Source organism: Diaporthe batatas (genome assembly GCF_019321695.1).
Source record: "Diaporthe batatas strain CRI 302-4 chromosome Unknown Contig00006, whole genome shotgun sequence".
Lineage (NCBI taxonomy): Eukaryota > Fungi > Ascomycota > Sordariomycetes > Diaporthales > Diaporthaceae > Diaporthe > Diaporthe batatas.
In genome coordinates, this window is record NW_025408553.1 from 1,647,128 (window position 1) to 1,662,723 (window position 15,596).

A 15,596-nucleotide genomic window follows, 5' to 3' on the forward strand; every position below is an offset into this window, starting at 1 on the left:
GCCACAGCACAATCGAAGCTTCCCCGCGCGCCAGAAGGATCAGGCGGCAAGGGGGCGTCCTGAAGCTAAGGTGCTGAAGGAGTCGCTGAATGACGAATGATCGTCGAACCATCACCGGAATCAACACGAGACCACTATCGGTAACCAATAGGCCACAGACCCAACCCGGGGAAGGAGAAAGGTAGGAACCAACCTGGTCAAACACCTGCCAAGAAGAGAATGGCTCGCGCTGACCTTTATCAGGCACTCTAGACCGACGTTCCGGATCAGCTGCGTCGGAGACCTGCCCTGCCCCGGCGCGGGGTTTGAGGGAGTCAGCCGCACACCACTTGACCGCAGACTCGGATGTCACCTCGAGCCTTCCAAGGTTTGGGACCTGAAAGAATCTCAGCAAACCATACTTAGGTTCTGAGCTAGTCAAAGAACAGCGATGTGAGGCTACTAGTACAAGTTCTCGTGACCCTAGTCCTTAAGTTTTACACCCTTTCGTGCAGCGGCGCGGTCATGACGCGAACAACAGTCTTCATTTCAGAATGAGCACCCATTCTTCCAGAACATTTCAGCCAGATGCCCACATCCCTTATAGGCTTAGCTCAACGGCAAAGTACGACAAGCTTTCCTGGGCAGACTTAGCTATACGCCAGCAGCCTGGGCACGCCCGCGCTAGGCTCGTTTACAGTAGTCTGGCCCGTAATGGGGTGATTTGGCTGACAAGGATCCGCGAATGACAGGACCTGTTCGAAAGATCGTTCCAAATCCGGAGGAAGATCTTCGACGCGTCGGCAAAAGGCTCAAAAGGATGTCATTATGGCTCACGCCCTCTCATCACTTCCTTGCTGATACGTTCGAGCGACAGGCACAAGAGAGACACGCATTTTCCGCGTCATGCTGTGAAAGGGACTGTGCGATGTGGCCCGCTGATAAGAGTCCCCATCCCTTTGCTCGGGAAAGCTTATGCGAGTTTATATTTGTGGAAACGTTTATCATTAGCCGATGATAAGGACTTCAATTCCTGGAACCCCTGTTCAGGGCCACATCGAACCCATCGTTAGACATAGCCGCGACAGGCATTGATTCCATTTCGGCCAAATTGCCGCAGTGTTAGACTTGATCTAGACGCTCAGTAATCGTGCCAACACGAATCAGTCACATCATGGGCAACGTTAGTTTCCGGTCTTCCCATCCGGATGTTATCATAAATCAGAAGAAACTTCTCCAATAATTTCCGAGGATCACTAGAAGAGGTCTTGCACTGAAATGGACAACAGACCTCTGGACGCTTTGCATGGACTGGCGCTACCAGAACACAGATTTCCACATAATTATCGACTTGACTCTGGCAGGACAGCTCTTCACCAGCACAAGTCTCCCTTGTCACCAAAATATTGGGCCGGGGTGTTCTCTGTCGAGGGGCTGTCTGCCTGGAACCGCGTGACTTTCAAGGTTCTGACCACTCAAACTCTGATTACCCGTTAATCAGAGGACTGCTCACATTCCAGCCGCCGGGGCGACAGCTTCGCCTAGCTGTGTGTGAGCCCTGGGCGGTGTATTCAAGCCAAATTTTCATGGTGGGCTTCGCTAGTCATTAACTTGTGCCTGTCTACTTGCCGGAGAAGCCTCAGTATGAATTGTTCGCTGGCTAACGCCGTTGGAAAAGTCTGAGAGCCTCTATTCGAAGGGTTACGACCTCAAAATCCAGAACCTCCACCGAGCCCGGTTGTATATTGGACCTGTTAGGTCGACCTGGCGGCCCTTCTCCTTGTTATCCGCCTAGTTGATGGAGATTGAATTCGCCTAGACGGCGCATGGCTTCGAAGGATACCGTATTGCTACTAGTGCCTGGAGGAGATTTGCTGTTATCTTGACACGCGTCTCGTTGCAAACTACCTTCTTGTGCTTGATCTCATGCCCCTAGAAGTACGATATTGCCTTGAAGTCTCGGTCTTCCTCCAGGTTCACGATCTTGAGCTGGCAGCGCAGCGGTTGCCGGCGTCTTCCAGGCTCCAGGATCCGGAGCCTAATATATGCCCCATCCGGCAGAGGGTCATATACACCGGTTTGGTGATTCCGTGGCATAGCGTTTATTGTCATATTGGGATAAACAGAATTAAATACTGCTTTGCAGACGATGATGTTGGATGTTTGAAGGGATGGCATTTCTATAAGAAATTCAGTAAATTCGCCTCTTGTCAGTTATACCTCGGAGCCTGCAAAGTGGAGGTGGTCGTGCGGCTGACTGCATTTATTAAGGCAACCAATACGAAAGACTTCCGCATACATCTAGGCAACTCGTGCAACACGTCTACCAAATCAATAGCGCACGCCTCACTTAATACAGGTAATATCACGGATACAACACCAACATAGCCACACTATTCCAAAGTATTGATATGGCATAAGAGCCCGCCCTATAAATCCGAGCGAAAATTATTGTGTACCAACACGCAGAGCTGACGGTAGCACTTTTGCGCCATAGACAAGGCTACACATAGCGCTTAAAGATCACCACGTATCTCAAAGCGGTGATGAGGCCGAAGTCTGGACGCCGGGAATCTCAGCGCCGCAAAATGCAATTTCAAAGTCGAATATCTGAGTCTTTTCAAGGTACAGCGCCTAGGAGATGCTTAGGAGCCTGACTTCAGGGCCAGGACCGATCTTCGCTAACCATGCTTTTCCTTGGCCGCCTTCTCCTTGTCACCTTGGGCACCTCCGGCCTCTGGGGAAGTCTTGTCCTTGACATCCTTCTTCTCATCGGTCACCTCCTGCCCTCCCCCTTCTGCCCCTACGGGCTTCTCAACCTCGTCATCCTCCTCACTGTCGTTGTCGTAGCGACCACTCTCAATCTCCTCTAATCTTCTCATAGCCTCCTCGGGCCCGACCCCTTTGGAGGGGCCACCCATGCCTAAGAGCTCTATGACTATGATTAGTTGGGAGATTCAGGGCTGTTACACGCTTGGGGGCTTTAGTTGCTGATATCCTCACCATCACGCTCCTCTAGGGACATGGCCTCAACCTTTGCCTTGATCTTAGCAACTCTGGCCATAAACTGGCTATCTGCAATGCTAGAACTTAGACACAAAGGTTGGTTGTCCTGGTCCGCCTGAGGAGCATCCCGATCGACTGGCTGCACGGTGGTTGCTTTGCCGTTCTTAGGTGTGGTCATAGTCGAGGACTGACTGAGCAATGAAGGATACAAAGATTGTGTTGAAATGCCGACCAGTATGCTAATATGATGAGAAGACGGATGATATAGATGACATCTGCTAAGCTGGATGGGGTTGACGGAGGTGCTGGCTGTGGCGGGGAAACTCAACGTGCAGCGAACGCAGAGTCTCTTGTATCTGATGTGTAGACCTATAGCAGGGAGGCTGAAGCGGAAGGGCAAAAATACCTAGGCACATGCGCCGCAAGACCCACAGTTGAGTTGGGCCTCCAGGCTGCATTCCTTGGCCCGACCCTTTGCTACGCCCCGCTGGTGCCCCTGGTGGGCTGCCTTGTGTCCATTGACTGCGCACGAAACAGAGGAAGCAGCCACGTCAAGTAAATCGACAAGGTGAGTGGATTTCTGTGGTATCTAGGTACTTGAAACGCTCAAAGCTGCTGTCCAAGTTATTTGAGTGACTTTGGATTATCCACACTTCCAACTCCTACGTTTACACTGATTTAAACAAAGCGACACCGTTTTAACCAAGGACATCCTGAGCATGAGTTGAATGTGACTCAACACTGACAGATGCAGATCTCTGGTGTTGACTTTTGTGCAAATCTTCATTTCATCTTATCACAGGACTTGGTATAAAGCTTGAATATCGAGAAGTAGGGATTAGGGACCAGCCCCGGATATATCGCCGCGGTGTTGCCAAACGGAGGCGCCTCCTACTACTAGCACCTCAGGCTTTGTATGCATGTGGTTGATATTAAATTCCAAGGTTGTCTGTCTTTTATTATTTATCCCAATTCTGTTAGATAACAAACATTTACCACCGTATGAAGGCGCCACGCATGTCCTCGGACGTCTGCGGAATACAAGCGAACCAGTTTCGCAAATATGATTGCGCAAAGCCATTTGCAGAAAAGTTCATTGTGTCGTATTGTCTGTTACGTGAACACAATTTAGGGTCAATCGAGAATTTTCTTTCATGTTTCTATTTTATTCTTTTTGGTTTTGATTGAGAACGATTGAACTGGAACGCATTGCAGCATGATTTTGTCCCAGCAACGTCCCGCGTGACCCATCAGATATACCCCCAGACTGGGAATTCGAAGTCTCTCAGCGCGAATCCCTCAGGCTCTCGTGAACTGATGCGCTAAAACGTGGTCCCAAGACCGGCTCGTTGAGCACGTGCGTTGAGCCCGCTTTCGTGCTCTGGCGCTCACTCGCCGGCTCAGGTGGCAGGGACCGAAGTTCATATCTCCCAGGCCCCTCCTCGACCACGAACGCGTACCCTCCTTCATCTTGCCGAAGCTGTACGACCACCTTGGCCGCTGTATCCTCCATCGAGCTCAGCTCCATGGGAGATGCTGTGTGTGTTGGGACCCCGTCTTCTTGCCCCTCGTGCCGCAGCTTGTGAAAGAATGGTACCAAGCTGCTGTGTTTCCAAATCGGCTGCACCTCCCTCAGCCGCCAGCTGTCATACGAGATGATGGCAAAGATGAGCCCGACCCATAGGACAAGGAACATGTGAAGAGTCAGCCACGGCCAGGAGACTTGGATGCAGACCGCAGACCGCGTGACGGTCCCCACTGCCCTTCCAGGCTCCGTCCCGTTTGCGTTCATGCCGGTCGCCCTCATGCGGGCGGTGATAGCCAGGCTTAGTTTCTCAAACGTGTCGGACACACTTGCCAGGGTAGCGTTGCCTTCGTTAAACAGCGGGGGGTACCACCACCTCTCAAAACAGTTGATCCACTTCCCACCCGGACCCCAACTGGCGGCTTTGCACGACGTCTGAAAGATGGCATGCAGGTACAGGTAGATTGCCGACACGAATGCGTCTTTGACTCCATAGGTACACTCCAGTGGCAATTCCACAGACTCGCCGTTGACGAGGAGGCTTGTGAAGTTGCGTCCGGGGGAGCGCGCTACCTGGGACAGATTTTTGGTAGTGTACCTCTGGCCGTCCAGAAAACAAGGATCCCTAATAATTTTATAAGAATCCACGTAGGCTGTCGTCAAGTCGTAAACCGGAATTGCATCCTCGTTTATCGACACGGTCTTCTCCTCCAGCTGGCCGCTGCGGATACTCGACTCATAAGTGCGTACGCACAGGTTCACAGAACAGTTTGCAGCCAGCAAGCCGACTTTGTTCTGTAAGCCTCGAAAACGCGAAGAATTGGGGCATTCGACTTTATCGTACCAGTCCGATCGGTCCGAATAGTTGGCAGGCAGTGAGCAATCCGCGAAAGTGAATGACATGAATTGAACACTTGCGGACGAATGGGAATCCCGGCCTACATTTGGGGCTTGGACGTTCATAAAAGGATAACTGTCATCACCACTAAATATAGTGTCGTCGCTGTCCCGCATAGTCACGTAAGTTGGGTCGGTGTCAGAAATGTTGTAAGACCAGTAATCCGGGCCGTCCTCCACTATGTGCGTCTCCACGACAAGATCTGTGATGTCCTCGCAGGAGCTGCAGATAGCCAGGGACGAGTAGGATGTTGAGCCTCCGCCAGGGCTTTGGAAGTCGCAATTTCCGGTACGACAGCTCGAGGAGGCTGACACCTGGTTGTCTTGGTCCGTCGATCCCACGATCCCTTCAAGCACGGCAATGCTCATCTGCGGGCTCACTATGTAGGAGTCGCCAGAGTTGTAGGTGTCGATATCCGTGCGGAAGTCAAGATACTCGGCGATTGGAACTGAGGCCGATTCGTTGTGAGACAGTATCTCGCATCCGAAGGTGCGTATCGTCTGCTGCGTGAACGGCCCTATGGCGGCAGAGAGGACAAAGGCAAGGGCACTGCAAAGTGCAACGAATCTTTTGAAAGTTGAATCAGCGTCTCAACTCGTGCGGAAGGAGTCCTTCAGGTTGAGCACTCACGATTTTCGTGGACGAAACAGAAAGTTCAATGAGCCCATCAGCCCGCGTGAAGCTTCATCAAAACGTACCATGTCTATGAGCCGTCTTGGGCGGCGAAACCAGGACCATTTGTACTGACTGATTGCTGTTCCGGTGTCAGTGATCACCTTTTGGCCGTACAAGGAGGTCAGCAGGGCCAGGATAAAGTATTGAACTGACCTTCTGCCGCAACCAGTAGTAATTGAGCTCTTAGTATCGTTGACAAGGTCGCCACTACTGTGTTGAGGTTGATCCAATACGGCCATTCTGGCTGCTCCTCGCCATCAAAATGATATAACAAGCTCACGATGGCAGCCAGAAGTAGCAAGGACACTACAACAGCTAGGCCCTCCAGCCACCAGGATATCAAAGGGCCTCGAGTTCTTCGAGACACGCCGATATGTTCTTGGTCTTTGAGACTTGTCCGGGAATCCAGGCCGTCCACTGTTACAGTCGGGGTTACAATCAAGTTCTCGGATTCCCTCGTTGGCGTGTCCCTCGGCATCATGATGTGTGTCTGGGTAGATGCGTAGTGGTAGGCGTATCATAATCAAAGCCTCTTAATCGAACATTGTGACTCGATTGTCAGCCCAGCACGGGAGGTTGGAAATTCTCGCATGGTATGATCAAACAGAACTCAGCCATGTCCGAGCTGAGCATTGCTTGCAGGACGATAAGGACATTTTTAGGCATCAAGGTCAGCTGGGCCGTACGTCGGCCCCTAGATCTGACATGCATATGCAAAGAGTCCCACATAGTGCTGTGGCAAAACCAATCATTCAAACCAGACGACTTATTGCAAGGAAATGTTTTTTTCCTCTTAAAAACCCCATACGTGGTCGCCTAAGTCATGAATGGTTTCGTCATCAATCCCCATACATCAATGATGCGAAGGCGGTATGCGGTTCCTTCATGCAGTGGAAAGGTCAACCTACGCCATGACGTTGAACTCCAGTGCCGGGGGCCTCTAATGCAGTCCACGGGTACCATTCTGTCTTCGCACGCCTGATACCACTGCACGCATATCCTAGAAATATGAGTGTGACCAGCAACATTTCCCCAATGATTTCATTCATGAACAAAAATGATTAACCGCAATTTGGCAGACTGCAACTCGAAAATGACTGATGGCTGATAGAAGCAGGTTGGCAGGTTCCGTATGACTGTAGGGGACTTCCGACGCGCTAAGAAAGCCGACCAATAATACAGCTCCAAACATTGACCGCCTTCCCCAAATGACCAAGTTTCTTTCTGCCACTGCCGCTCCCCGATCCCAGCTAAGAATAATTTTGGAGTCACTCGGCGACACCCAACCTCGCCCCCTCGCATCACTCGCAACGAAACAAACCAAGGCACTTGCCACTCGACGGACCACATCCAAGCCATTACAACGGACGTATCGCACCACTACAAACAAATAGAGATACACACAGACACAACCACACGCCCAAGATGTCCGACGACGAGGAGATCTCGGTCTACGACGAGGTCGAGATCGAGGACATGACGTACGACGAGACCCTGCAGACGTACCACTACCCGTGCCCCTGCGGCGACCGCTTCGAGATCGCCCTGGCCGACCTGCAGGACGAGTCCAACGACATCGCCGTGTGTCCCAGCTGCAGCCTGATGATCCGGGTCATCTACGAGGTGGTGAGTTTGAATCAATCAATCAAGCCAGCCAGCCAACAAGCTCCGCGGAGTTCTGACAAGTGTGCTCTTCTTGCGCAATAACAGGACAACCTGCCCAAGCCCGACGAGCCGGAACCCGACCCCGAGCCAGCCACCGAGGAGAAGCCGGCCCAAGTCGCCGTTGCCGCTTGAATCATGTGTGCGTGTGCAGACACGACGGATCCGTGGTGCCTGGGTAGAGAACTGTAACATTCTTGCGCAATACGTGGCGGGATAGACAAGCCGGGCCAGTCGTTATTAGGACACGCAAATCACGTTGCCCTTGGCCTGGCTGGCCGGTTACTCGAACCAAATGCGTGTCTGCGGAACACACCGCACAACATATGCACGGCGCAAACAAGACAGCGTTCAAAGATGAAGGGGGGGTTTCCTGCCATCGCCCGGGGGTACGGAGATGGCCCCGTGCAGGCAGGACGGCGACGCCCGCGCCTGCGCCTCGACGTCCGACGTGGGAGCCGCTGCTGGTGGGCCCAGCGCGGTGCTGCATTTTGCCGGCCAAGCAGAGCACTTCCGAGGACAAGAAGGGAGGACTACAGAAACCTCGGCAGATGACGGGGGCACCTGCTGCGCTGTTCAACTGTCAACTGCACCTGGGGCAAACTTGCCCCACGCCATGCCGGGGCTTCAACCTCGTGGGGCTGATGTCTCGGCGCCGAGGGGCTGGCGCTGGAATGAGAATTTCGGGCGCGGGCGCAACCGCAGCCGCAACCGCCTTGAGCCTCCCGGATGCGGGAACAATGTCTCGCGCAACTGGTGCGTTCTTCGTTGTTGTCCCGGCGGGATAGAATGTGATGTGATGTGATGGGTTTGGATAGATGCCAAAATGCTATTCTCTCTCAGATCCTGTCTAGATTAAGCATTATTGTCCTCATCCTGGGTTGCCCGCCCCGGCCCAGGCCACACATTGAGGACGATCCCCAGCCTCGCTTGTGCCAGCCGTGCGTCCAGAGACTCTCGTTGTCTCTCCCTCCCCTTGCGCCGTCTTTCCCCCCTCACCCTGCCACCAAATGCGAGAGAGCCCGGATTCGACTGTCTGCCAGCTTTCATCCAACTCCCCAAAAAACAACAACGAAGAAGTGAATCTCTCCCATGATTCCTGGGCCGTGGGCCGCGAGGTGAAAGACATGGGTGGTTGTGGGGTATGCCTGAATGATTGTCTCAAGTAAAGCAACAAAATTGGAAATAAAAATAGAAAAAAAGTGACACCGTCAAACCAATGCCCGAAAAGATATGACAAAAACTCCCCCGTGATGCATAAACTGTGCGCTATCTTTGTCTGTGAAAGCGCAGAGAGGTATCTTTCGTTTCGTTAAAAATCCGTCCATGAAAAAAGTGCCCCGGTTCGTGCGTGTGGTCCCGCCCATGAAAAAACAACTCCCCAGAATAAGATAAAAAAAAACAAGGTGAAAAGTTGGAAGTAGAGGACGGGGAGACAAGAAAAACAAGAGTGAAACGCATCAATGCCCATTGTCAGGGGACAAGAGCCAGATAGGAATGAAGTAACCCTCGCACATGTCCGGCATCATCTGCCTCTGGTGTTGATCTGATTTGATCCAATGCAGGGCTGTGGGTAGGTGGGGTGGGGTGAGGGAAGCCACCTCACAGCAGGCACAGCGACAGCGCAAAGAAGACCACAAGCCCCAGCATGCTGCTGTCGGTCGACAGGCCCTCCCCGGCCGCCGCGACGGTGCCGGTGGGCGACGACGGCGACGGGCTCCCGGTGCCGTCGGTGCCGGCGGTCGTCGTCGTGGCCGTGGACAGCGCCGCCGAGGCCCCCGACGACGACGCCGAGGACGTGCCGTTGGAGAGGTCGATGGTCACGGTGAAGCTGGCCGGGTGCGTGGACGTCGCCGAGACGGGCGGGAGGGTCCATGTCGTTGTTGCGGATGTGGTGCTGGGGCTGGTGCTGGTGCAGTCGGCGGAGGACTGCACTGCGGCTGCGACTGCGTCCGGGAGGGGGCTTGTGTTTTGGGCCTGGGCGAGGTGGGTTGTGGTTGTGGTTGCTGCGCCCAGGGCGGCGAGGATGTGGGAGGCGCGCATTGGGGTTTGGACGGGCTGGTACTCGTGGTGTCTGTTCGGTGTGGTGCGTTGCCCTCTTTTGCTTTGGCGACGGCGGTGATGTCCACGGGTTATGTGACGACGATATGTGTGGTGGTGTGGGTGGAGATGTGATGTTGTTGCGTGGTCTTTCTTCCCTGGTCCGGATATCTAAGTATCTATTCCACCTCAAAAATGCCGACGAGATAGGTTGTATTGTCTAGATAGACCGGGTGACTGGCCGAGCTGTTGTTGTTGTTGACCAACTTGACTGGACCGACTGATTGTGACTGACGGGCAGACTGGCTGGCCGAATGACTGATGGACCGGGCTGACTTGACTTGACCAGACCTGCTTGGACTCATCCATCTGACCAGGGGTCCAGGACGGGCAGGTCGGAGGCTTTTCAATCCTCTGCCTGGGGCCGGGCCTGGCGATGTGGAGTCGACTTGTGCCGGGAGGGGAGGAGAAAAAAAGGAAACAAACAAGACGGGGATGGCAGCACGCTTGACGTCGGTGACACTCGGCTCCTCAGTAGAGAGTCCAGGCTGCGGAAGCGAATGAAGGGCAGGGTGGACATGTGGAGCACGAGACAAGCAGCCAGAAGCAGCAAGCAAGCAAGCAAGCAAGCAAGCAGAGAAGAGAGAGTACGGAGTACGGAGTACCGTACACACTGCGCAGGGAGCGTGCAGTGTGCAAGCAGCCGGGGTTTCCCAATGCGGGTGTGCGAGTTAGTTGGGCCAGTCTTCTCGGTCTCGCAGGGCGAGGCGAGAGAGCCCAGATTCAGTCAGATTGAGCTTGACCCCTCGGCTTGTGGAGCCGCGGGTTGGGATGAGGGTGGTTGTGAGGTGAATATTAAGGCCGAGCGAGCCCCTGGATTGCCCTCTCACAAGGAACGGGGACATTTGCTCTCCCTCTTTCTCTCTGTGTGTGTGTCTTCGTTCAAGGTGCGGCGAGAAACGGGACGGGACGGCTGAAGGTGAGTTTTAGGTGAGGTGAGGTGAGCAAGCAAGCAAGCAGGCACGCAAGCAGAGAGAGGCTCTGATGTTTTGGATGTTTTTTTTCCTTGCCGAGAGCATGTGCGGCTATCGACCTTGCAGCAAGCCGTTGCAGGAGCTAGGTTAGACGGGGATGCTATCTGTAACATGACATGATGTGCGGCTTGTACGGTAGTAGTCTAGTGTGTGAGCACGCGAGAGGGGGGAACCTTGGAAAGCAAGAACATGCAGGCCGAGATAGCTGTCAGATTGACGGACAAGATAGACAAGATAGACCAGACCTGCACGACCTCGACGGACTGTGTTCGGAGAAAGGCGCTAGGGAGTAAGCAGGAGAGCAGGAAAGCAGACAAGCGAGGCAAACAAGGGTGGGCGGCGGCGGCAGCAGCAGTAGCAGCAGCAGTTCGTTGCGACCTCGAGGGGGTGGGTTCCCCCTGGTCACAGCCTATCAATGGTTTCAATCGGGCCACGACATGGCCGATTAGTGCACTCGTCCCCCTGTGCTGGTAGCCGGGGCGCAATCTGACATGCATGGGGGGCACGACATGGGAGGACAAGAAGACAAGGCCGCACAGTAACAGCGACGGGACCAGCGACGGTACGCTAACAGGCCTCATTAACATATAGTGTGGTACTCCCATACTGTGTCAAGGACCAGAACCAGGAACCACCACGACGGGACGTGGGCTGGCAGTCCCGGGACAGGACAGGCCAGGACAGGATGGGATTGTCAGTGAGGAAAGCACGGAGCAGGCTGAGGGCAGGGCGTACAGAAGTGTAGGGGTTTTTCGTGGAAATGCCTCACCAAAAGACGGTGAATGACTGGGGGATGAGACCCATCTGCCATGGTGAAGGAGGAGTGTGTGCCCAGGTGTGTGTGTGTTTCCCCGCGAACAACAACGAAACAAAACATAAGCATCAGCTGGATTCTGGTTGCTCGGCAGTCGGCAAGTGTGAGAGTATGAGAGTGATGGACAGATTTACACTCGTGGGGCTGGGGAAGCACATGTCGCGAAACTCAAAACCACACAACATGCACACTCTCACACACTCTCACATACTCTCACACACGCGGATGCAGGGAGACCAAAACGAAACCCCAGCCATCAAGGAATGACTGACCAACTGGCTGGCAGACTTGCTGATGAGTTGCCGTCCAATCCATCGCACAGCCAGATGACCTTGTTAGCTGGCAGGCTGGGTGACGACAACATGCAACAGGCAAGGTTCGAGAGAAGATCAACATACTTGCCGGGCTGCAGCATGTCGCATGCCATGCATCCATCCCACACCCGCTTTGATGTCATGGCCCGCTGCATTGCTGCACCCTAATGCTGCACTCGGGCTGTCGGGAGAACAGGCATGCTGAACTCTGCGGCCCTCCCAACCTCCATTCCATCCACCCACCCATCACACCCTGCCTGCTCCTGCTCCTGGCCTGGCCTGGCCTGGCCAATTGACCACTACCAGCCAACCAGCCCAGCCCAGCCTGTCTCCATCAGCTGCAAGTCGGAACGTCGGCAGAGGTGAAGCCTGCAAGCACACTGCAGTGTTGGCAGCTGATGGATCTCCTCTCCAAAGTACGTGCGTGGCTGCATCCTGCGAGCACGCACCTGGCAGCCTTCAACAACAAAAACACCGGGGGCCCGACCATCTGGTCCAGAAGAAACCGTTGAACAAGAACAAGTGAGAGAGAGAGAGAAAAAAAAAAGTCAAGCACACCCTGATTGGACCGGCAGGGGGGGCCCTGGCCCTGTGAGCCTGAAGGTTGCAACCCCCACGTACCGTTGCTTGCGTTGGTTCCGCTGGGCCAAGGCTCTTTCTCCTCGTCCAGCCGGCCCATCTCTGCTGATGAGCCTACAGTACAAGCCTGACAAGCCTGCGATCGAGATCCGTTTTTTTCTTGTTTTTTTTTCTTTGGTCCTGCCAAAATCCCCTTCATTAATCAGCCATAATTAGCCACATATTGGCAACATTGTAATGTGGCAACGCGTGGCGATGCACAATCTCCACCCAGTCAGTCAGCCAGTCTCTTCATCAATGTTGCTTCTCCATCCAGCCCGCCAGCACGAGATCAGTCGAGCAAAGCCACACCAGCATTGCGCTCCTGTTGGTGTCTGCAGATGATCTGCCCCCCTCCCTACCAGAGGACGGCTCATCGTACACGCAGCTCGGATCGGAAATAATGGCTGCCCTGCTGGCTGGCTGCCTCCCCCGTCGGCCGGCACATGCTCGCTCGGCCAACCGTGTCAACAAACCTCATCAACTGAGACGCTCAACTCACTCACTCACACATGCGCCCCAGGTCACATGAGCATCCAGTGCATGTAACTACCAGCTGCACCGCTCCACTCTCGCCCCACAGATACATCGCTGGCTGTTGTGCCCGCCCGGGCAATTGTTTGCTAGTTGGGTGCTGCGAGCTGCGGTAGAAAGAGGGACAAGAGACAGCCCCTCCTGTGTATCCTCCTGAGGATACCTTCTATGGCTATCTGCCTGTCTGTCTGTCTTTCGGGGTGGGCGCACCGGTCACACCGTCGCACAAGCCACCCGCGGCCGCTTCTGTGTGTTGCGACGAGTTTCCCCCCTGCTTCTTCAGGACGACGAGTGCTCGGTGACGGGCGATGACCAGTCAGTCACCTCGCTGCGAGGAACCGCCCTGAAGCTTTTCGGGCCGCGGCAGCACCTTACTAGAGCCTGCGTACACGGCTCCAGGAGGTGAGGGGTGACGGCAGTGGTTGAGACCGGCGCTGGGTGACGCTGTTTATATGTGATAGTATCACCCGTCCCTGGCCACGGCCGACTGGATATGCCACGCAAACACCTGAGGCGCAGCAAAGCAACCCCGTCAAGCAATGCAATGCTGTTGCAGAGGTGAGCAGCCTGTCAGCCCGTGGCAGCCTCATTGTTGGCATCCGTGTCTGCCTCGCCGGCCCGAGAGCCTCATGTTCGCCAACACAACACCACGGGCCCCGCCTGGGTACTACTATGGCGGATGCCAGTGCCGAGGTTGCACTGGGTGTAGTTACTTAGATCTTAAGCGGCCTCGTGATGGCTGGACTTGTAGCCTGTTCGGTATACCGGGCAACCATAACACGCCGGGCGAGACGCCACTCGGACGTGGTCGCTGGTCCCAGGGCTGTCAGAAACGGCGGTCTCATTAGCATCGGGGGTGCTAATTAGTAGGAGTTTGTGGTTCTCGCGCATGGGTCTCACCCCCGCTTGCTCCCCCGTAGAGAGGATGAGCTGCCTCGGTTCTGCAATATCATGTAATCGCAGAGTCCGCCAATATAGTTGGAACTCCGTGTATGCTCGTGGCGACTCCACGGGTACCTCTACAGTCTGCTTCACTCCATGACTACAGGTTGTAGCGTGCAAATCGCAGAAAGCTTCTCTGTGGGTGACAGAGTCTGGCTCGTCTACACCTTTGGCCCACCAACCACGCGGCACTACCTATTCCGAGACTGTGATTGAGCTTGGCACTGGCATTCCTCCACCCCGGCCGCGCGATATATATTCTTTTCCCCGGAGGCTTCAGTCTAATCCGCACATATGTACGCCGTCGAAACAGGTCATGTCCTCGTTCTCGGCACAGTTCAGGGCGGCGGGGCGCCCCCCCCCCCCAGCCGACCCAGTCCAACTTACGTACAGGGACAAAGCCATCCGCGTCACTGGTACATGCTCATAGCCTTATATCGCACTATATTTTCTCGCTGTGTTTGTTAGCCCAATAAATTGCTGACACCAGATGCCGACTCGGTGGTGCCAACTCGGGCCTGGGCTACGAGGCTGCCCGTGAAGTACGCTGCGCCGGGGGCCAATCCCCTGACACCCGTTGTGCCGACTCGGGTCAAGGGCGAGAAGGCCAAGATAGACATCATCCGCCGCACCGGGTGCTCCGCCGAGGTCTTGATCATCGAGATGGTGGACCTTGCTGACCTGGCATCCATTAAAGCTTTGGGCGATCGTCTCGCGGCACAATTACATAATTATGGAGGCAAATGTGTCTCCGAAGGTTGGTCTGGGCTATTCGAGCTGTTGTTGCTGATCTTGTGCGACTATCTCGCGCCGCAGGCAGCATCAACAAATTCATACAGAGGAGCAGAGTCTAGCAGTGCATTGAGCATTTCAGAGGTGGATTAGAGTTCGGCACCAAAGAGCATTCTGATCAAGGCCAGCAAGGCGAGGTAGAGTGTAGCGATGAAGCGATGTCAGATCAGCGGCCAAGGTCAACGTCGTGGAGGATGTGGCAATCAGGAAGATGCTGGCGGACGAATGCACACAAGTTCCCATGAAGCATCGTCGGCAAAGCATGAAATCAGTGATAAGAATCAAAGCCAGCAAGATAGTGTGTAAGGAAGTCGAAAAAGACATTACTTGGCAGACCGGAGTTATCGATTTAAGTTAGAAAGTTTCGGTCTCGTCCTCGGTCCCACCGGAAAAGATGGGGAGTTTTATCTATCCCATCATCCCACAGAGTAGTGGCGCGGCGATCTTGATGTTGACATCAGGGAATTACAGACTTCGGGAGTCTTGCACAGGTTGAGACTGTTGAGCTAGTATAACGAGCTGGCAAGACTCTTATGATTTCAACACCACTTTACTGGGAGCTACCTGTCTTATGCCTACATTTCCGACGGATAAAGCGACGTGGCTCGTTCGTGGCTTGGTGAAAGTGAAGCACGTAGAGAAGGTGTTGAGAACACGCCTGCGGAAAACTGGGAACTGAAGTCTGAAAGCAGTCATATACAATTGTACTGTTGATTAAAGCTGCTTTACTATGACAGTGATAAGCCATGAAGTATTCACCGTC

At 54.2% G+C, this 15,596-nt stretch overlaps 4 protein-coding genes across 4 annotated transcripts; 1 reads left to right on the forward strand and 3 right to left on the reverse strand.

The window, feature by feature from the left end:
* Positions 1-2,660: 2,660 nt before the first annotated feature.
* Positions 2,661-3,043, reverse strand: KVR01_005804 (uncharacterized protein; the record flags this gene model as incomplete). Its single annotated transcript, XM_044783861.1, has 2 exons — positions 2,661-2,917; positions 2,983-3,043. The coding sequence occupies 2 exons, from the start codon at positions 3,041-3,043 to the stop codon at positions 2,661-2,663; spliced, it is 318 nt and encodes a 105-aa protein (XP_044644607.1).
* A 1,068-nt stretch (positions 3,044-4,111) lies between these two features.
* KVR01_005728 (uncharacterized protein) lies at positions 4,112-6,708 on the reverse strand. The gene is made up of 3 exons (XM_044793065.1): positions 6,237-6,708; positions 6,039-6,162; positions 4,112-5,975 (listed from the first exon to the last, which is right to left on the reverse strand). Exons 1-3 carry the CDS (start codon positions 6,562-6,564, stop codon positions 4,271-4,273), a joined length of 2,157 nt encoding a protein of 718 aa, XP_044644531.1. The 5' UTR covers positions 6,565-6,708; the 3' UTR covers positions 4,112-4,270.
* An 800-nt stretch (positions 6,709-7,508) lies between these two features.
* Positions 7,509-7,880, forward strand: KVR01_006446 (uncharacterized protein; the record flags this gene model as incomplete). The annotated part of the gene is made up of 2 exons (XM_044784598.1): positions 7,509-7,709; positions 7,794-7,880. The coding sequence occupies 2 exons, from the start codon at positions 7,509-7,511 to the stop codon at positions 7,878-7,880; spliced, it is 288 nt and encodes a 95-aa protein (XP_044645249.1).
* Positions 7,881-9,347: 1,467 nt separating this feature from the next.
* Positions 9,348-9,788, reverse strand: KVR01_005799 (uncharacterized protein; the record flags this gene model as incomplete). Its single annotated transcript, XM_044788415.1, has 1 exon — positions 9,348-9,788. One exon carries the CDS (start codon positions 9,786-9,788, stop codon positions 9,348-9,350), a length of 441 nt encoding a protein of 146 aa, XP_044644602.1.
* Between the last annotated feature and the right edge of the window lie 5,808 nt (positions 9,789-15,596).